Source organism: Etheostoma spectabile, chromosome 5 (genome assembly GCF_008692095.1).
Source record: "Etheostoma spectabile isolate EspeVRDwgs_2016 chromosome 5, UIUC_Espe_1.0, whole genome shotgun sequence".
NCBI lineage: Eukaryota > Metazoa > Chordata > Actinopteri > Perciformes > Percidae > Etheostoma > Etheostoma spectabile.
Window position 1 is genome coordinate 33,700,304 of NC_045737.1, and position 21,941 is coordinate 33,722,244.

The following is a 21,941-nucleotide window of genomic DNA, read 5'->3' on the forward strand; positions in this document are numbered from 1 at the left end:
TACAGCTTTCAGACAGGTTGCTCACGTCACATCTACGTCTTCCAGCTCAGTTGGAGGCTGCGCAGTAACGCTCAGCATCACCGGGAAAGTGCTTCTAATGTCCTTCACTGGTCTCTGGTTCACTGGTTAATTTTCAACGCTTTAGGTCTACAGCCATGCTAGCGGCTCTTCGAGACTGCATTTGGTTACAAGGTAACCAAAGAAATCATGGTTGGATTAAAGACATTACGTATGATCAAATAACAGGTTTGGGTTCCTAGGGGGAACTGATAATTTCCCCACAGAGACATCAAGCTTATGTTTCTTATGAATATGAAATAACACATTCTGGCAAGATAGACGGACGGACGGACGGACGCACGCGTACACGCACACGCAAATGATGTAGGCTCGCAGCAACACATGACAAACAACCTGCCAAGTCAAATACTTCCTTCATCTCTTTTGGAAATTCAGAACATCTGCAGACATCAAACAGGGAGGCATTTATTTACATCCGTCTGGACTCAGTGAAATGGACTACGGGCCTGTCACATTAAAACAACACTGAGCTCATAAACTTAATGTCAAGGGGAAGGAAAGTGCCAACACTTTGTGATGTACTGATCTTATGCCAGTTCATTTACAGCATATGGAAAACCACTAAGCTCAATAATACCAGGTTTAAAATGAAAACCGGTATCAAATACATTTTATTTAACATCTCAGCCCATGCCGCTCGCCTCGAATACCATAAAAAAGGCTGAAAACAGTGGGTAAATGTTGAAAAAAAAACCTCTGAATGCAGTGAGACACTGTTTTAAAGAGTTGACATTTTCACACATTTAACAGTACTTGACTGAAGATCAAAACGCAGGAAATGTGTAATTCATGTTAAAAGTCGGACAACACTTTGTATTGACTGAGCAGGTTCAATGCAAAAAAAAAGAATGAAAAGATCGGATGAATTCTGGTTTAAATAATTGTGCAATGAAATTAACCTTCCATGTAATGTTAATAACACAGCATGTCAGTCATGCTTCAGCTAGATGAACATCAGATGAACAGATTCAGTCAAAAAGAAAAGGTAGTCTGTGATGTGAATAAACCAAACCTGCCACAGAGAAAGGTGCTTATTAGGATGGGAGCTGCCAACTTGGAAGAAGGTGTTGTGTGTTTTATCCAAATTGTTGGGTGGCTCTCTGCCGGCATCCTGGAGCGAAGAGAAAGCAGGCTGAACCACAACACACTCATTCTTTCAAACATGTTTGAACAATGCGGATGGAGAACAACTCTTTCGTTTAAAATGATCTACAACAATTAGTATTTTTCTTATACACCGATCAGTGTTTAATCAGTGTGTTCAGAGACGTTTCAGTGGTTACATCGACAGTTCTGGTACATTTTCTGAAGCCATTGTTTAAATCAGGATATTTCAGTAAGGGGTCAGTGGATGACTGGACTCTGGTTCTCTAGTCACTAAATAATCACTAAAATACAGTAGGACCAGTCAGCCAAACCGGCAACTTAACTGAAAAGTACGGTGGCCGTATTGACACAAATGAAAAAAAAGCTAACACAAAAGCCCCAACACTAGCTTTTGCGTTTGTGTTGTGGTTTTTGTAGATAAGACTCCACTCAGCAAGCTGACCTTGTTTGACTCAGATGTGCCAATCACACAATCAATGTTCAAACATCAAAAGATACTTATTCAAATTAAAACAGGTTATTTAGTCCACCGCGATGCGAGCAGCTCTGTGAGGCTGTTGCTAAACTTTAGCATGCTGACACTCTGATGCCGAGCATCTGTCCATTCACCGTCAAGTACAGCCGACGCAGAATGAAGCAGAATGTCATTAGTTTTGCAGATATTTACTTATAAATCAAAGTACTGGACACATGCAAAATGGTGATCACTTTGGATAAAAAACGTCAGCTAAATGATGATGGCACTATGAAAAGTGTACTTACACGTGAATGTTTACACCAAAGTTCACGGCAATCAATCCGATCGTTGAGATATTTTATTCTGGGCCAAAGTGGCGGATCCATCCTCGGGTCCATGCAACGGCTAAAACATCTTTAGCAGAACAATAAAAAGACGATAAAACATGAATCAAAAAGATACATACATTTTAGTCAGTGAGCTTATAATATATACTTATATATATATACTTATATTCATAAGTGAACTTATGAAAATTTAAATAATTGGGACATTTATAGCAAATAAAAAGACATGTCTGACTCTTCATCTCCATATCCGAGAAATTTGTAATTTGAGTCATTTGTTTGTTGATGTGCATTCGGCTTGAAATAGTTCTAACTTTAGGGTTATGTACAAAAAAAGCAAATCTCAGTTTATATATGTTTATACATATTAACCGGATTCACGCTCATCTTTTAGTGTTGATGCACAGCAACAAACCTCAGCACTGTCAAAGCAAGAGCTACACAAAGCACTATGTGATAAAGTTCAAACAATCAAAACACAAAATACTCTTAGTTTCAAATCACTTTCCATAACATCTTTATTGAATTTGTGTCTCAGTTTTAAACATATTTACATATACTTTAATTAGATTTTTTTTTTTTTTTTTTAGTTCAGTAAAAATACAAATACAGAACACTCAATTTTCAAAATGAACGGCGCTTCCAGCAACTTCATGGCCCCATCAGATACAGGTGGTGTGTAGGTGGTGTATAGGTGGTGATGATGTCAGTGTGATGTCAGAGACCGGGGGATAAATACCGAGAGCCGAGACTTTACCGCATCAAGGTCGAGTTGAGTGCCACCAGAGATGAAAGAGAAGATGATCCTGAATGGATGATGGAGGGAATAACACTGACCGATGTCACTGAAGAGAACTGAGAGGACGGATGTGGGTCATTTATTTCAAAAAGGTGGATGGATTAAATATAAACATTGACCTGACCGTTGGCTAGTAGCTTGATCAACGCCGTTGGGCCTTGAACCCAACTAAGATTTTAAGACATTTTTCAAAAATGTCTAACTTCTACTTACATTTTCTTAGTTTGGACTGAGATATTTCTGAAAGCAAGTGATTATACCATTAACGTCTAATCAAGCTGAAAATATAGTTTAATTAAATAATAAAAAATAAAAAAATTGAGGCTGTAGTTTTTTTAGCAAATGCTGCTCAAGAAAGATTTAATAGTGCATTTGTTGGGGACTATTTTCAGACGCGGATCAATCCACATTTGATGCTTTAGTGATTATTTGGGGGAGCACTACAGTGGGTTTTCATGGTTATGAAGGAACTTTTTTTTTTTTTGAGCTCTGTGGCACAGAGGAAGAAAATCCGGCTTTGGATACACACGGTTAGATCAATTCATTGTGGATTTTAGTCTTTTCATGGAATTAATTGTAAAGAATATCTCCAGCTTTGTCCTTTAAATCTGAACTTTCAGTAGGTCGTAGTGCCACTGTCCACCCCTTGTACCCTTGATATGAGCAGCATTTTGAAGCAAAATAGAAAGAGAACGCTGCCAAAAACAAACTCAAAATCTATCAATTATTCTATTTAATCCTTGATGCCTGTTGTTGTAAAAGTACTGTATCCAACTTTACTTTCTGCATACAGAGTGACTTTATTGACGGATGAACAGTTGACTTACTGCCTTTGGAAGTGCCTCTTGAGGACATGTGGGGATACAGTCAGCTGTAAGTCAGCATATTAATACATTTTAAGAGAACCTTTATTAAACATGTCAAAGCCAGTTTCTGTCATTTTGATGATCTGAACGGTTTTCTTTGCACTTGTAGTTGTCATCTTTTTACTCCATAACAGCGTCTGCATCTACCTGCACGTCAGAGGACAGACGGTGTTTGTGCAGACAAAAACAAGGACGAAATGTGTATCATAATGATGTATTACAAAACATAAAGCAAATGATGTGAAAGAGTACAGTATTGGCCAAGGCATCGCACATCTGACAATAAGGCTCGAAAAGAATTAAACAGACACACTTTTTTTTTCTCCTGGTTTAGTGCAAATACCGACTCTTCAGCTGGACCGACTGCACAAGAATCATCCTTAGTAGCTGAATCCTGCTCAGTTTCCTCTCTTTATCTAAACCAATCAGTTAATACGCACACAACACAGATATTCTCTTTCTCACACACACACACACACACACACGCGCACAGGGTTCATTGAGCCCATTTTTTATTTTTACTTTTTAAACTAATTGACCTATTTTTCAAGAACATAACACCCTGGTTGAATCTCTACCAACATGGATGGTGGATCAGACTTTAGTAAAAAAAAAAAAAAAAAAAAATTAAAATGAAAAGCATTTTGCTGATGGGGGATGTAGTTTTTGACATTGGTGGTGCGGCAACAACACAAAGTGGTTTGACTGAAAGTTTGACTTCTTGAAAAGTAAATGGTTGATGTAATATTAGATTATTTGAGCTCAATGGGACTCCTGCAGTCTCACTCATTACAACAGGAAACAGGTAGTCATCATCATGTCCTCCCTTCCGCTGCCCGTTTGCCTCCCTTCTCGTTAACATTTCTTGCGGTTCGGCGACATTGTTTTGAGCTCACACCACTGTCATATTTGCTGCTGCTCTCATATTTTTTTTGCATCATCACTTTTCACTTGTAAGAAAAACTGAGTTCTATTTAAAATGCAAACATTTCTCTTTCCTCCTTTCTTTTTAAATCAAGCAACTATAGGAGCAGGTCTGACTAACGTTCTAGGGTTTGAAATATTTAATGAATGAATGCTGAGGTTTACGTTTGAGTTGCTAAATTTCAGTATCTACGTTAACAGGAATGAGATGCTTTTGTCTTCTGCAGCAACAAATTTGCCAACAATGTAACTGATTTTGCTCTCTCCTTTTTTTGAATTTCAGACTTTTCCCAGACCTTAAGACTTTAGTATTTTAACGTTTTGACGTTTGTTTGATGTTATGACGAAAAGAGTCAAAATAATCTGTAAAGTAACTATTTTTTTTGACAGGGAGAGGTAGAAGTTAAAATGGAAGAGAGGGGAAGACATGACAAAATACAGAAAAAAGCAGAAAATAAGAGAGGGACAGAGGAAAAAGTTGTAAAGATGATGGAGATGGAGAATTTTAATATCAGCATCAGTTCATGCAACTTACAGTTAAGTTAGGTGGTCCAACTGTTGATATGGGGTTGAACAGAGCAAATATGGCATGGGGAGCTCAGCAGGTAGACGTCGTCGATTCAGCGCTTTCAGTGCTACACTTCTATTTTCCTCTTCTTCATAGTCTTTCCATTCAAAGTGCACAAATAAATGATTTACAGCAGAGGTTATTTTAAACACACGCACGCACGCGCAAGCATTGTTGGGTTCTAGCCTCATTTCACAATGTGTGACCTGACCGGTAAGACCGTAAGAGAGGACAGAAGAGTTGATAGAGATAAGGTGGAGGGGAGAGATAAAAGAAAAGAAAAAAGAAAATAAGAAAAGCAGCACCCAAACGAGTAGCAGCAGAATGTTTGGGGTTGTGGCTCGGTGACGTCTCTAACTGGAGGAGGGGGAATCTGGAAAGATGTCGAGGTGGAGAGTGGTGGAGATGGGGAGGCCTGCTGCCGTCACCGTGAAGTTACCGTTCCACTCACAATGGTCCACTTTTCTGCAAAAGGAGGAGAAGAAGAAGAGGAGGAAGAGAAGGAGGAGGGGGCGATTGATGCCGCAACCTACCCTCCCACTGAAGATGTGACGAGCTGCTAACGTTTCCAGGTCACAGTTCATCCGATGAAGAGTAAACAGGAAGTGGAATGGGCAGGGGTTAGGTTCAGGGAGAAGCGAATGGGTTTTGATTCAACCCTGTGTCCCCATTAAAGATTTGTTCAAACGGGAAAAAATATAATTATCCACAGACCCTGTAAAGTCCTCAAGTCTGTCTGCCTAGAAAAAAACGACACTTCCATCAGTACGGTGTCAAACCGACAGCGTAATCCTTCACCAAAAATCCCATACTGCACTCTCAGTGCCTTGAGTCTGTAGAGAAAAGCTTGGTCAAATCTCAAATCAACACCAAAAATAATAACAAAACGAAGCTTCCAGATTTGGAGCTCGGTCCTTCAGAGTCAATTCAAGCCAGTCATGAGGCTGAGCAGCAACACCCACCGTCTTTCTGATTAAAGCAGAGAAGACAGAGAGATGGACAGAGAGTGTCAAAGAGTAAAACATGAAGAAGCGAGGGAGACTCAAAGTCCTCTCCACGCTGCAGTGGTCTGCGTGCGAGGCTCTGCCTCCCTCTCCTCTGGCTAACGTCTGCAGTCCAAAAGCAGTTGGAGAGTCTGTAGAGTTGAATGTGAGTTTGTCCAGTGTTGGCGGGTGGGATTCTGGGCAGGCCGGCGGGCATACAGTGACGCCTCCTGGTGTTGAGGTGGAGGAAGACGGCCGGTCCGTCTACCGCTGAGCCGGCTCGCTGCCAGGCAGGGTGATGTTGCCCAGGTGGAGGACAGGAAGTGGGTGAGCCTCAGTGTTGAAGACCCAACTCTCAAACGGCATCAGGTCGTCGCTGGAGAACAACAGGTACAGATACCTGAGGGAGGGGAGGGGAGGGGGGGAAGATGAAAATGATTAGGTAAAGAAAGTGAAGATAAAGATATGAATTACATCACTGCAGCACAAACCAAAAACATTCTGAAGGTTTTTTATAGTATAGAATAGAGAACAAAGTGCCAGCTTAAAGGCACAGGAACCTGAAAAGCCTGCATTTGTAGCTAAGCAATACAAATAATGCATGTTGTCTTGCCATCAGCTCTTTTAGTTATTGCTGTTAATTGCTTCTATGTTGCTTGTGGACCTAAATTCTTTCATCTTTATTTCCTTGTTCAGACTCTGGGTTTGAAAACAGAGCTCAACAGTCCCGCCCACAGCAGGTTCCAGAAATAAAAACACAATCCAACAATTGGAGAATAAGCCATAAAATCATAACCACCGATGGTAGACTTCAAACCAGCTACGACATGACTGAGCGATTGTATGTGTTCATATAGATGCCAAAGGTTCATGGGGGGCCCCAACCTTGCTATGAGATTAATGTCTTGTATTCGCGATGTCTTGGATATGTACTTCATTACCCACAATCCTGAACAATCCCACAGTGAAGCCTCGGATTGGTGGAACTCATGTAACTGTTTGGTTAAACCCAGTGAAAGTCTGAGTCTTCTGCACTGTGTAGGCTACTGTAACGTTACTGTCTACTGTACAATCCTTCATAAAAAGAAGGGGAAAAAACCCTTATCAGCACAATCATGATCTCATTGGCTGCCATGATGGCTTTTTTCAAAGACAAGAACAAGAGTGTCCAAAAGGGTGAAAACCGGGTCAGGTTATTGAATGTCGTGTGTCTGGGGGTCAGCTTGTGGGTTTTGTTATGGCATGAGGGACTCCCTTTTGCAGGGAGGTTTGTAACATTAGTTTACATTAGCTTTCATACTGTATGAGCCATATCAATCACTCCATGATTACTACTGAAAGAACTGCTATTAACTGTACATTCATTATATAAAAAATCCCTATGTTTGGAGAAGAAAATGTACAAGGCTGTCGTCGGATTGTCAACTTTTGCAGTTGTGTCTTCGACTATATCACTCAGTGGTGTGCGGTGGTTTATGGGATGAGTAGTTCCTTCGCTTGTAAATGAAAATATATACACCATTTTGTACCTTTGACTTTTTTTTTTGGGGGGGGGGGGGGGGGGGAGGATTTCCTGTTTTTTCACTCAAAATGATATCTTGTGTGTTTATGAGTCACGTAGTAACTGGTTAGCCTAAGGCATGGTCTAAAACTCTTTGTATACGGATTTTTCCAGACCTCAACGGGAGAAATGAATGGGAAATTAACTTCTGGAACCTAAGGTTTCTCAGAGGAGGAGCGGGACTGGTCCATTTGGTCCAAATAGGAGACACAGCTCCACGGCAGTCATCTTGATTTAATTTGCATTTAATCGTAATTTAGTACCATACCTGTGCCAACTTTTCTTCTGTAAGAAAAGTTATTTTTGTTTTCAGTAACTTAATTGCACAGTATATCACATGCATTCATGCAAATGTAGATTTTCTTTTAGCCGTTTTTTTCTGTTTAATACATTTTTGTGAGCAGACAGTGTGTAAATTAAATCAATAACGTTCAGATTTAGAGCTTTATTTAAAACCTGCTCACTTGGTTAATGAAATCTAATCAACATTAAAATACATCTCCCAAACACTGTGCTGATGTTAGTTTTACACAGCGGATCAGCAGATGTTTGGATGCTACAGCTTGGTGCAGATCAGTGTGACCGGCAGCCAATCAGCAGCCTGTTGCTGTATTGCATTGATGTGACTGGCTCGCAGCCGGCAGGGACAAAGACCGAGAGCACAGATAGCCACTCAAATGTCATTGTCTGAGAGAGTAACCAGCCAGTTTGGCGGGTGACCTTTGACGACTTATAGACTTTAGACAAATTTTACTGTTGTTTTGCGACGCTTGGTGGGTGTTAATTCCAGAAACATCTAATTTAAAAGTGGAGGGCTGAAAAGTAGCTTCCTGCCAACAGAAGGGCTGACAGAGCAGCCAATAAAGTCCAATTTGCTCTGTTTTATGATTATGTTTGACGTGTCACACTGCTTGATTGACAGGAACATCAGTGTGCACTGAATTATAACCACACTGCCAGCAGCAGATAACGTTCTACGAGCTACCAGCAGGGAGAAACAGAGAGCCACACTAGTGGCTGTCTGCATTTGGAGCCACTTCTCCCTTCATCCAGTGATGATGATGATGATGCACCACCACAGATACATCATACGAGGAAAACGTAACAACATGACATTACCTGTCATTATTACTCTAATGTTGATATGCAACAGAAAGTAAGGGTTCTGTAATCAAAATGTTTTCATAGGACCATAAAAGTACAGTAAAATTACCAATTTGCTTTGATAAAAAGGACCCAATACACAGAGTGCTATGATGTTAAAATACTATGTTATAGATACTAAGAGCTATCTGTAAGTATATGTTTTACTTAAAATGTGCTCTTTAAAATGATAATCTTGAAGATTTTTATGAAAACATGTTTTTTATTCCATTTTTTAATAATAGTCTATCAAAGTATTTACATTCTTTAGTTACCACTCAATATAGTTTTTATTGTTGGTGGCAGAGTCCGACATTCCCACACTGGATTCAAATTGCCTTCACACGTACGAGGGATTCACAGAAAACCAAACGCGATTAAACCAGCGTTACTGTTTGAATTGTGTCTCGCTGATATCTACCTCATTCTTTAATGTTCGCTCTCTTAGCAAGCAAACCAAACATTTCCTATTGTGGCTAGTTCCTGCTGCTAGCGTACCAAACACGGGGTGACTTCAACTGGGAAACATGTCTAAATATTGCAAGGAGTAACGTATCAAGAGGGAGCAGCCAAAGTGAGCTGTCGGATGAAAACTGCACAACTTCAACTCCTCAACAACAGAACCAGCTCATTTCACCGTGCACTGCTGTTGTGTCGACAACTACTCAAATGAAATCAGATCACGGTTGCTCATGTCATGATGGAAAAAGGCTCATTATTGACTGACTTCTTGGCTAAAACAACTTAAATGTATTTGGCTGTGTGGTAAACAGACGCACAAACTGCTCTCCTGTTGTATTTCTAACAAAGTAGCTGCTCAATGAGTGTTTAGCGTAGTATTAAAAACCGCACTTGCTGATACTACCAGTAATCACCAAATCAACCCGGCACTGAGTAGTTTCAATTTCTTTGCGAGAGTCATCCCAAAAGGATTAATAAAGAGAAGTCTAAGTCTAGGTAGATTGTGTTTTCTTTTTATCATCGGTTTATAAAACCTAAAAGGATGCCTGCTAAAGGTCTGCAACTGACACGTTGACGCTTTTATCTTTGCAAAAAGATTTTTTGGGTCATTTATTTAAAACCATTACACAAAATATGAGCATGTACAGTGCTGCTGCTCACGAGTGTAGGAACCCCTGTTTAAATTGACTAAAAAGAGGAACAAAAAAAAATCATCTTTTGGAAATTGAAAATAAAAATTGAGAATAAAATCATCTCTCAATGCGAATCAAACTAGCTATTAGGCTAGCTGAGATACAACCATGCCAATGTCTGTGTATGGTGAAGGGTATGTGATGATGGGGTGGTAGTTTAATTCCAAAGGCCAAGGGAACTTTATCAGGTGGTATAGTATCCTGATCCATGAAATAAATGGCCTTTAAAAATAAAAATCTGCCTGCTTCTATGGGAATTTAACAAAGGGGGGTGTATGCTTATGCCCCCTGTATTTTAAGGAAGAAAATGTATTCATTCACAATAAGTTATTAATTTCCAAAGAAAATTGGTGTCCTTAAAGGTTGGAGTTATTCTCATTTTTTAATTAGGGCATTTCCAAAAACTGATTTTTTTTCTTCTCTTTTTAGTCAACTTAAGCAAAAATATTCAAAGTAGTATGTGTTTGCTTACTTGAGCGTCTCAGCCAAGAAGAAGCTCTGCTGCACATCGTCATAGGTCGGGTTGGAGGAGTAGACATCCTTCACCCCCGAGAAACCTCCGCTCACCCTGCAGTACTTATCAATGGCCTGGAGAGAAGGAGGGAAGGAAAGGAAGAGAGAGAGGAGGAAAAGAAAAAGGAAGGGAGAACATAAGAGGAATGAGGAAAGTGGGTGGAAGGAAAAGGAAAGGAGGAAGAAAGCAAGGAATTAAGGACAAAGCAAAAAGATGGAGTGAAAGGGAAGGAAAAAAGGAGGATAAAGAGAAAACGTTCAAAAAATTGGAAAAATTAAAGAAAGCAAAAAATTAAGGGGAATCGGATAAAAAAGGAAAGAGAATGACAGTGAGAAAAATGAGAAGAAGCAAAAGGAAAAGGAGAGTGAGAAAAATAAGAAGGAAAAGTGCAAAGAGAGAAAATGTGGGGGGATAGAGAGCACAGTTTTAATAAGCTTACAGAAGCATGCTATAATTAAGTTCTTTCCTTGTGACAGATTAGAGCGAGTCCTGGGGAGGCCCATACAATTTACAGCAGCTGTAGAAAAACGGAAGGAAACGAAGATTACCACAAACGCCTCCCTACATTTCCATTTCATTATAGAACATTTTCTTCTTGTCCCTCCTCTCCCCGAATCAGCTTCACAGGGAGGGAACACACTCGTTTGTTTCATGTAATGCTACATCTGGGGCTGAGGGAGCCGCTGCGTAATGGCAAAAGTTTTTCTTTAAGCGAGGCAGAGCCTGTGGCGGTCTGTCGGGGGGGTCATTTCTTTTGACAAGCTCCTAAAAATAAAACTTGTGAGAGGTTTCTTTCTAAACATGTCTTTTGTTGTTAGTCTTTAGTAGCTGTCCGCGATGAAAAAACAACAAAATCTAATCTGTGTATGCATGGAATTTAAAATCCATTCAGGGAGAGATTCAATCAGATTTCTTTGGACGTCAGATTGTCTTTAAATCCAAACAAAAACACACATGGTGTCCAGTCTTTTTTAGGACAAATTTAACCCAAGTTTGTAGGTGGTTAAATTGTGACGTAAATCCCTTGTCTGTGCATTCATGTTGACTTGAGGGTTTATCTCTGATTCTCTAAATGACGGCAGATGTGATATCAATGTTTCAACAACAACAAACATCACAATGAGGAAGACAGCCAGTCAGATTACAGCAGACTTTGGACCATGTTATTCACTGCGACTCACAAACACATCTAGAATAAGCAACAATAAACAAAAGCAAGTTACTGGCCAGTCGCATCCAGTGTTGCTAGTCAGAAAAAAAACCTGTCACCTCTTTGTTTCTCTGCTGCAGTGTGATGAAGACAAACAAAACCCTAATTTAACATTGTTTGAAACATAACTTACCTTAGATGTTGATTTATGATAACATAAACATAACATTTCTGACAAAATGAGCACAAATACATATGGTTTTTCCATTCTAATATGAAAATGTATTCTCATATTAAGAGGCAACCCTCACAAATAACAGATTTATGCATTAAGAAATCATTTAACGAGTGCTGATGATTTTATTTTTGAGGATTTAGCACACAGCAAAACAGAGTTTGTGATTTTTTAGCATTTCTAAAAGAATGGCAAATAAGTGGGGCAGCAAAACCAAAAACATGTCCTCACATATAATGGCATTTTTCCCCCAGAGAGCACACCCTGATGATGCCCTACAGACTAAATGTCGAGTGCTGTTTTGGCTCCGAGGAGTAACAGTGTATCCTCTGGCTGAAAACAAGTCTAATTTGTGAGCAGGTGCTTTCCCCGTCTGCACACACTTACGAGTCAGCAATACCTCATTAAAGATGTAGCAATCATCCAGCTTGTGATCCTGACAGTACACTATTACCTATGTGCTCTATTGATGAGGACTTGTCTCAGTGAACTTAGTGTCTCCATACATTTTTTACCTGCATTAAAGTCCTGCTCATACCTTGTTGACTTTCACTATTAACACTTGTAATTGAAAGCTTTATCTTTCAGTGTGTGTCTTTTTCCTCGCACATGCGTGCGTCTTTACCCTCCATCCAGTCCTTGACCGACCGTTTTGCTGTCTGCAGATTTCCTTTGCAAGGAATTTGTGCTGTAATTCCTGTTATTAATAGGCTGCTGCGCCCGACGTGCGTTTGCCCTTCTGGAGCCACACTGCAGTGTCCCGCAAAAAAACACACACACACACCATAATGTCTGTGTGGTTAAATGACACATTTCAAACAAGTCACATTTGCACTCCAACAAATGATCAACTTCAAATCGTCTTACTGGGTTACAGCATCCCCAGTATAACTGTACCCATAAATGTAAAACACACACAGAATATCTGTGCTGCATAAATTATCTGATAACATGTCTACCAGTAGGAAAAGGAGGAGTGGAGTGTCTGCAGCTGCTATGTAAGGACACATTTCAGGAGATGGGCATCTCTCTCTCTCACACACACACACACACACACACACACACACACACACACACACACACACACACACACACACACACACACACACACACACACACACACACACACACACACACACACACACACACACACACACACACACACACACACACACACACACACACACACACAGGTAAAAGCCAGCGGTAATGGCTGCTGTGAAAGGAGGAAGCGTGACAAAGAAGAGGCAGCTTTGGTGGAGCAGATGGATGCAGCCGGGGTACAGGGGGAGGCAGCTGAGCTTTGAGGCAACATGCAGAGAGGAGCGCAGGTGTTTGTGAAAAGCGTGTGTATGCGTGGGATAAAGAGAGCAATAAAAGAAGAGAGTAGGACATTGAGGTTTGCATGAACATGGAGACATCCTATGAGGTGTTTTATGGGAAACCGGTTACAAAAAAGAAAACAGGAACATTTTAATAGATGGAAAAAATGCAAAAGAGAAAAAGCAGAAAGCATTAAATCAGCGTATCCAAGATGGTACACTGACACAAAGTATGTATGCCTACTGTTGGTGTAATGTTAACAGAGTAGCTACTTACAAATAAAAAATAAATAAAAAACATTACATTATTAAAGGGATACTTTGCACATTTTAATCCAGCTCTGTTGTTTCATTGTTTGGGCAATATTCAGATGAATGGTGTTCTGCTTCCCTCCGTGTTAAAGTTGAATTCAGAGTGACATTTTGAGGGCACACACATGGTACCTATGAACTATGAAGATTAGTATTTAGTACATCCTTTTTAATTTTACTGTAAAGACTTTATTCAAACTCAGTGACTTTTGAACATCCGTGCGCTAAACAGACATACAACTATAGATTAGCAACATTAAATAAGATCAGAACAAAGAACGTCTAGGATCTATCATCTGCATTTAAAGACATGTATATTTGCAAATTTTAAATAATGAAGCAAAGAGCCTTTCCGCACCAGCTCTCTTTAGTGTCACTCTTACTCAGTGCAATCACACGTCATAAACACACTTTGCCAATGTGTTTGCTTTCCACATGAGCGCAAACGCACTTACTCCCACTCAGAAAAACAAAGAGAAGTAGTTTCACTGCTTCAAATTGGAGAGAAAATAGGTGACAAGATGATTGACAGGAGAAAGAGGGAAAAAAAGGAGAGCCTAAAAAGAGTGGGAGAGAAAAAAAGTAAAGGATGACGAGCAGGCCGGTTGAGGTTTAGACAGAGAAGACACATTGACTGCAGCATGGAAGACGAGCTCTTTAATCTTCTGTCATGAGTGGAGCAGAGGAGTGAAGGATATAGAAGACTTTCATTTCTGTTCTACTTTCATAAAGGGTTTCATATTAAAACACAAAAGGAAGAATAAATAACTAATAACACCTGAAAGAATCACAAGTCCTCACATTCACCTACACACGCACACAAAAGTAGTTCTCTACTTATATGTGCTTAACTGCAAGGTCAACTTCTCTTATCCCTTAAAACAAGTTACATAGACCTGAAGAGACAATACAAGAAACTGGGAGATAACATTTGTGAGTGAGACCTGCACTAAATGTGGTTTAACAAGCTCAAATGAAGCTTAAAACAACCTGCCACTGGGTGTCATGGGCACAAAACAAATGAAGATTTGCAATTACGCAGAGTCTGACCTTCAGACTCAAAAGTCGATATTAAATTAGTCGCAACAGCAGCAAAACAAGCTCAGCTCACTGTTTAAATACTTTCACTTTCCAATGGAAACAAAGCAGATAAAATAATAAATATATACCGTCAGGAGCTTTGCTATTTATTAATCTCAAATCACAACATCCACTTTGATTTTGATCTTGTGCTTGTTAATTTGTAAAAAGGAGAGAAGAAAGGGTTGTTTCACAGCAATAATTCCTAAGACTTTATATACCAAATAAAGATGTGAGCAAAGATGTACTAATTTGATAAAACAGATTCAATAATAGTTTTGCTGAGAAGCCCAATGCATTGGTGGTCAAAATGTCCCTGACTCTGAGTATGACTATATACAATTTCAAATAGTTCACTGTGCATTGCTATACATGGTCAGGCTGAAAAAGTCAGCTCAAATTATAATGTTAACACATTGAAAATCCTCATTACTAAACTTGCATACATTAAATGATTAAATCTTATACTTCAGAGGTTATAAAATATTTTTGTTAAAAGGTTTTTTTTGTTCAGTATTAAAGATGTATTCCTTGCACCATGTATAGACTTGGGGAAGGATTTTGTGTGTGTGTTTTCATCCTACAGCTCAGAATAAGTGGTCCCAAACAACGTGTGTGTGTGGATCGTGTGTGTGTGTGTGTGTGGATTGTGTGTGTGTGTGTGTGTGGATCGTGTGTGTGTGTGTGGATCGTTGGTGTGTTTGGATTGTGTGGGTGGATCGTGTGTGTGTGTGTGTGGTGGTGTGTGTTGTGTGTTTGTGGATGTGTGTGTGTTGTGGATCGTGTGTGTGTGGATCGGTGTGTGTGTGTGATCTTGTGTGGTGTGGATCGTGTGTGTGTGGATCGGTGTGTGGTGGTGTGGATGGTTGTGTTGTGTGGTGGATCGTGTGTGTGTTGTGTGGTATCGTGTGTTTGTGTGTGTGGATCGTGTGTGTGTGTGTGTGATTGTGTGTATGTGGATCGTGTGTGTGTGTGGATCGTGTGTGTGTGTGTGGATCTGTGTGTGTGTGGGGATTGTGTTGTATTGGATCTGTGGTTTGTGTGGATCGTGTGGTGTATGTGGATCGTGTGTGTGTGGGATCGTGTGTGTGTGTGTTGTGTATGTGTGTTATGGGATCGTGTGTGTGTGGGTCGTGTGTGTGTGGGTCGTGTGTGTGTGGATCGTGTGTGTGTGGATCGTGTGTGTGTGGTGAAGGAACACCACCGAAAGACAAAAAGGAGAGGAGGAGATCCTTCAAGTAAGAGACTATAACACATTAGGAGAATGGTCAGTTCACTCACAATTGTTTGTTTGTAACCCACAATGGGGTTATGTAATCTTAAATGCCATTAAATTAATTAATGTAAATTAAAGTAAACATTGCTAAACTGAACTCTTCGTCTCAGATTAATCCTTGTGTTCTGGCGAATGTAAATCCGATGAAAGACGACGCGTGAATTAATAAATTGGAGTACAGTTTGACAGGGCTTAGGGCTTATTTTATTTTGAAGTTGATTCTCTACAAGGGTTGCTGATATTTGCTGAGTCTTCTTTATAATGACAATGAACTGTGGCAAAGTCAAATTTGATGTCATTTAACTGTACAATCTTTTAGAAAAAAAAAAGGGAAAATTGCCCAGAAAGGCCGAACATCGAAAACCAATGTCCACATGGTTAAACTTTCAAAAAATCTTTTCCTTTGGAACTTTTCCAACATTTTCAAATGAGTCATGTTCAGGATGACCCTGACTATGACCATTTAAAATCTGAGGTCATTTTACTTTCTCCGTTCAAACTAAATTTAAAGTTGGCAGTGCTATGGAAGCTGTGCTTTGGATCTGTATGAACATGCGTAATAAAACATAAAAAACAAGTTTGGAAAGGAAGAATCTAAAGCTAAATAAAATCTGGATAGAGTGATCTTCAAATGTTCTTTAACAACGCACTACTTGTCAAAACTGCTTGCCACCATGTTATTTTTGTCATTTATTAGAGTTACCCAGATGTAATTTTCTCACATAATTTCAGGTTGATTATGTACCATTATAAGACTACATTTCCTATAAACCCCACTGAATCATGCTCTCTCTCCTGTGTCATGCTTTGAGTTTTTTGAGAGGAAGACATTTCAGCTAAAACTGATGATCCATAGAGTGAACCTTTCCATCAGTCTTTACCTTTTTAATGTCTGTCTTCCATTTAACCATGCCAGCAACTCTGAAAGCTCAAGCTCATTTTGGTGAGGGAGTAGAGGGTCTTACAACTGTACTTGTTTTGTGCTGCAAAGCAAAATCCAACAGATGTATTTACAGAAGTTACAATGACATGTATGATATTTACCTGTGCTGCCTCCCAGCCCCACTGTCGATATTTGGGGTCGTGGGTGAACCTCCACATGTACCAGTAGGTCTCGATGACCTCCGGCCGCAGGATGTAGTACTTTTCGTTCTGCCGTACGGCCACCGCCTCCAGGCCGCTGTCGAACTTAAAGGCCTCCGGGCCAAGCTTCAACACTTGAGGGAAGGAGAAAAGGGTTGAGGCGGAGAAGGACAAAGAAGGAGAGATAAAGAGGGGGGGGGGAGGAAAGGGTAGAAAACAGAGATTAGGGGAGAAGAGTAATAGAGGAGGTGGTGACCGGAAAAGAGGGAAAATGGAGGCAACAAGAAAAGCAAGAGAGATATAGGGAGAGGGGGGAACAGAAAAAAAGACAAACATGAAAAAATGGGAGAAGAGAGATGGAGGGAAAGATGGAAAGGAGGGAGTTAATGACGAAGAATGAAGAAAGTGAGGAAGGTTAAAAAGGGAAAGGAGGAATAAGAGAGGAAAACAGAGGAAATACACATTATCTTTTGCTCCTTGATTGTCTTTTTGGTTCAGTTGCTGGTTACCAGCTAAATTATTTGCTGGTAACTATCAGGAAAACCTCCAAGGCAGGCGTTTTGAAAGGTCTCCTTCAAATAGATAATAAAATGATATATTTACGTACATTTCCTTCTAAAAAAAGTGCCTGATCAACCTACCAGTCTAAAGAAAGAAAATAATTCCTAGATGCAGTGAATTTATTGTAGGTAGTTTAAAAATCAATGGACCTGCAAAACAGATAATTTTCAGATTGTTTTGTTTTTTTAAATAAATGAAATAAAAATGAAAGTCTAGTTTGAAGCACTAGTTCATTTTGAGGTTTAAAGTGTCACATTTACAGAGCATGCAGAGATAGCAATAATGAAATAATGGCTTGAAAGTAAGAAACACCATAGAAATAAAATGTAAAATAATCTCATCTAATCTCTTCAGGTTGTTACTTTTAATAGAGCTTTCATGGCAGTGTTTTTCATTCTATAAGTACATGTGTGTGTGTGTCCCTCCTCACCCGTCCTGTCGTAGGACTCGTGGCAGGTGTGTGCGATCTCAGCTCCCAGCTGCAGGTAGTGTCCGGCCTTGTCGTCGGGCGAGCCATCAGCACCCAACGCAAACATGCCGCCGGCGAAGCAAGCCAGGTGGCCCATCTTCCTCTCCAGGTGGCCGTTCTTCCACTCACCAATGAATGTCAGGCCGCCGTTGGATTTGCGTATCAAGTGCCGCTCGATGGCCTGGAGGGAGGAAGTTTTCGTGTGTGTGTGTGTGTGTGTGTGTGTGTGTGTGTGTGTGTGTGTGTGTGTGTGTGTGTGTGTGGTAAATAAGAATGTATTTGTGGTAGTTTGTGAGAAGATACGGCCCAAGAGAAAAGGGGATGATGCAGAAAGTTTTTAGTGAGAGTTTACACATGGAATTTGGAGTTTGTGTGAGAGTATGTGTGTGCAGGCAGTGATTGAATGAGTACATTAGGAAGTGTGAAAGGTGTGTGTTTGGGTGAGAATAAAGAGATAAGGTCAGAAAAGGGGGGAATGACACAGTATTTATTGTGGATGAAGGTGTGCGTGTGTGTGAATGTATTAATGGGGATAAGTTGTGTGAATAAGGCATTGAAATTGAGAGCATGTGTATGAGGGTGGGGAGGAAGAAGAAAACAGAAGTTGTAGTACACTAGCTGGACCTGGTATTATGACTTTTATTTCTTTTTGTTGTTTAATAAAAGTGTAAAAACAATAACAACAAACTATACTTTCACTGAATTGAAATGTCATACATAACTAACATGCTGTATATAAGAAAATATATATAGCATTTTTCTTTTTTAAATTCTTCATGTGGGTGTCTGGTGATTTCACAGGAAACCGACTGAAATATAATCAAATTAAGAGTTTGTCTTTACTGTAACGGTTAAGCTTTCTCTGCAGCAGTGTTTTAATGTAGTATGTTTGTAGTGTGCAAGAATAAATGGCTTCAAATGTCTTCCAACAGATGGAAAAAGACTGAGCAAAAGAAAGAAAAGAGTTTTTTTTATAAATATATAAATACATTTTGGTTTTCTCAGATTATGTGCACTGTGATTGTCCATTTTGGTTCAGCAGCTAACATATGTGTGAAGAACTGAATGCTCTGTAACTGTATTGCACTGTACCTCGATGGCGTCATCATAGGTCTTGCGGGCTTCTGTATCGGTCTTGTCTGACATAAGCCATGCCTTCAGCAGGTACTCATAAAAACTGTCCCCAAGTCCTCCAACTGAGGTGTGGTCTGGAGAAAGGGAGGGAAAAGAAAAAGGATTAAAAGTACACGGTGGAGAGAGAATTTTGATATTTGCACTAAAGTCATTAGCAAAAGGTACATATATATAGGTTTTTCATTCTCTGCACCCACAGTATATTGGCAGCATGTTTCCACTCATTTCCCATTTTTGTTTACCGTATCCCTGATGTGCTCACATTTCAATGTCCCCAAACGTCCTCTTGAAAGTTTACACAGCTTTCATTGCTGTCCTAATTTGCGGGACACCACATAGAGAGGATGGGACGGAGCCAGCAGTCGTTCTGACCAGACAATGAAAATAATTTATTTTCTCCAGAGCAAGTTTGGAGTCCACTTGATCTTATTTTTAATGGCAATTTCAGGGGCTATTTCAATGACCTATGAAATGTATTTGACTCTTAAGCAAACCAACTTTTGAGTTTGATTATACATTACTTTGGTTTTATGAATGACAACTAAATAATTTGCAAAAGTGAACAACTGAGCAAATTAAGTAAACGGGTGGTAAAATTCTACTGTATGTTCACCGCTATTATAAGGCCCGTGGCCCCAAGGTCTTTAATTGGAATTGGGGGGAGGGGGACTCTCAAAAGTTGTCCAGGAAGGGTAGCCACTATGTGGAATAAAAACTATGACCAGCTGGTTAATGTTATAAGATTGGGAGTTGACTGGGCTATTGGGCTTGAGCTGTGTTGCAATGATAGGAAGATATACGCCATACGAGTACATACAAAATGAGGATGAGTACCTCAGTAGATTGGCATTCATCATGTCTTTTATACAGGACCGTTCTTCAACCTGCATCTATGTTGTTGGTGACATGACTGCTAATGTCACACATTTTTGTGTGTGTTTTTGTGTTTTTATTGTGACATGGATCCCCTGGGTCTGAAATAAAGTTTATAACATTAAATAGATGTAGTGTGGTAAAGAGTACAATATTTCCCTCTGAAATGTAGTGGAGTAAAAGTACAGTTTCTGTAGCTTCAAACTGTAGTTAAGTACAGAACTGGAGTAAATGTTTAAGTAAAAAAAAGTGCTTGGTTACTTTTCACCACGACTTTTCGATCTTAAGTCCAGTTGGAGAAGCAATCAAGGGTGAAAACATGCAATTTGCTCCGATTTCACTGGTAGATGCTGTAATATTCCTCCTCCTCTATGTGTAACTATCTTTCCAGCTCTATGTTATCATATTTGATATCTGATGCAGATGCTTTGTGTCTCATCTAAAGAGATTATTTCCTGTGCGTGATTAAGATGCCCGCAGGTAAATGGAGGCATACGTAAATACGGATGAGAAAGATGGAGAAGTGATGAATTATTAATATTTTGACACAGAAAGTGTACAGGGCAGAGTGCACTGATGTGTGTGTGTGTGTGTGTGTGTGTGTGTGTGTGTGTGTGTGCGAATGTACATGTGGGTGCCTGAGATTGTATATTTACACAGAAAACACAGATTTACTCACATTTGAAACAGTTCATTATTATAGGAGTTGAAATCATCTTGAGTCTGTTACTGTATGTGGTTAAGTCAACTTCCGTGAGCAAATCAAAGAGGCCCTAGTACAATTTTGATGGCAATATAAAGTCCGTCACATTAAGGATTCAGTCCTGGTAGCGGAACAGTGGACCAGCACTTTGTAAGCAGACACAAGTGGCTGAAATGATTTTACTTCAGAGCATCTCGGCTCACCTTCAGGTTAATGGGGAGGATCTCAGAAATCCCAGAGAGATCTGAACCATTGGTACTTAGTTGGGCTGGGTATCGGTACTTGATACTTTTAGGGCATAGACCAAAATAACTGAGTACCGTAACTTCTCCTGCCAAACTATAATGTACCTGCAATCAATCTTTACTTTTTATTATTCTACACAGATTAAAAAATAAAGAATATTCATATGGTTTGCTCGCAGCCAATCTTGAGCCCAATTCTTGGATTTAATGTGACGTGATGAAATGTAAATATGTAAATGTGCTGTATTTATATAGCGCTTTTCCAGTCTTAACAACTGCTCAAAGCGCTTTTACATCTACAGGAAACATTCACCATTCACACACATTCATACACTGTGGCCGGGGCTGCCGTACAAGGTGCCACCTGCTCATCAGATAAACATTCACACACATACACACTCCGATGCGCAGCATCGGGGGCAACTCGGGGTTCAGTGTCTTGCCCAAGGACACTTCGACAATGACTGCAGGGGCGAGGATCGAACCACCAACCTTCTGATTGGCAGGCAACCGCTCTACCACTGAGCCACAGCCGCCCATATTAGATTAGCCCGATTAACGCCGCAGCTACAACCCATACAGTCTGTGGTGGGGTGAAGCCGTGTGCGGCGTATTTCACACAGTTGGCCGTTCATTGTGCTGAGTTGTTTCCATTCACATGATGGGTATTGAATGAAGGAGAAAAACTGTGTCATACTCTATTAGTATCGGTATTACTTTAAGGGCAGCCCTAGCACTTAGAAAAAAGATGTGAGGTGGTTGAGGACATCTAAATGGGATGTCGTTTGGACCATTCCATAAAGAGATTTTTTTTTGGGCATGTACCAAGTAGAAAGAGACCCCAGGGCTTACCAAGAAGAAAAAGCTCATGTTTAAGTATGTGGTTGGTAAGAAAGACATCTGAGCTACTTTTTTTTAGCCAGCTGCCACTAATAAGCAGCAAATAATGAATAGATGGAGGGATGGATGCGCTGTGCTAAATGCCATTATTATC

At 40.0% G+C, this 21,941-nt stretch overlaps 1 protein-coding gene and 1 long non-coding RNA gene across 2 annotated transcripts in view; one reads left to right on the forward strand and one right to left on the reverse strand.

The window, feature by feature from the left end:
* Positions 1-2,492: 2,492 nt before the first annotated feature.
* man1a2 (mannosidase, alpha, class 1A, member 2) overlaps positions 2,493-21,941 on the reverse strand; it is a 151,946-nt gene continuing 132,497 nt past the window's right edge. Inside the window, exons 10-14 of the mRNA XM_032515891.1 lie at positions 19,085-19,200; positions 17,954-18,173; positions 16,924-17,096; positions 10,463-10,578; positions 2,493-6,532 (exon numbers count right to left, since the gene is read on the reverse strand). Coding sequence (XP_032371782.1) covers positions 6,397-6,532; positions 10,463-10,578; positions 16,924-17,096; positions 17,954-18,173; positions 19,085-19,200 — 761 coding nt within the window. The 3' untranslated portion in view covers positions 2,493-6,396. The remainder of the gene's footprint in view (positions 6,533-10,462; positions 10,579-16,923; positions 17,097-17,953; positions 18,174-19,084; positions 19,201-21,941) is intronic.
* Positions 10,047-19,587, forward strand: LOC116689354 (uncharacterized). Its single transcript, XR_004331975.1, has 3 exons — positions 10,047-10,142; positions 10,660-10,662; positions 19,575-19,587. It is a non-coding gene; the product is annotated as an uncharacterized LOC116689354 (long non-coding RNA).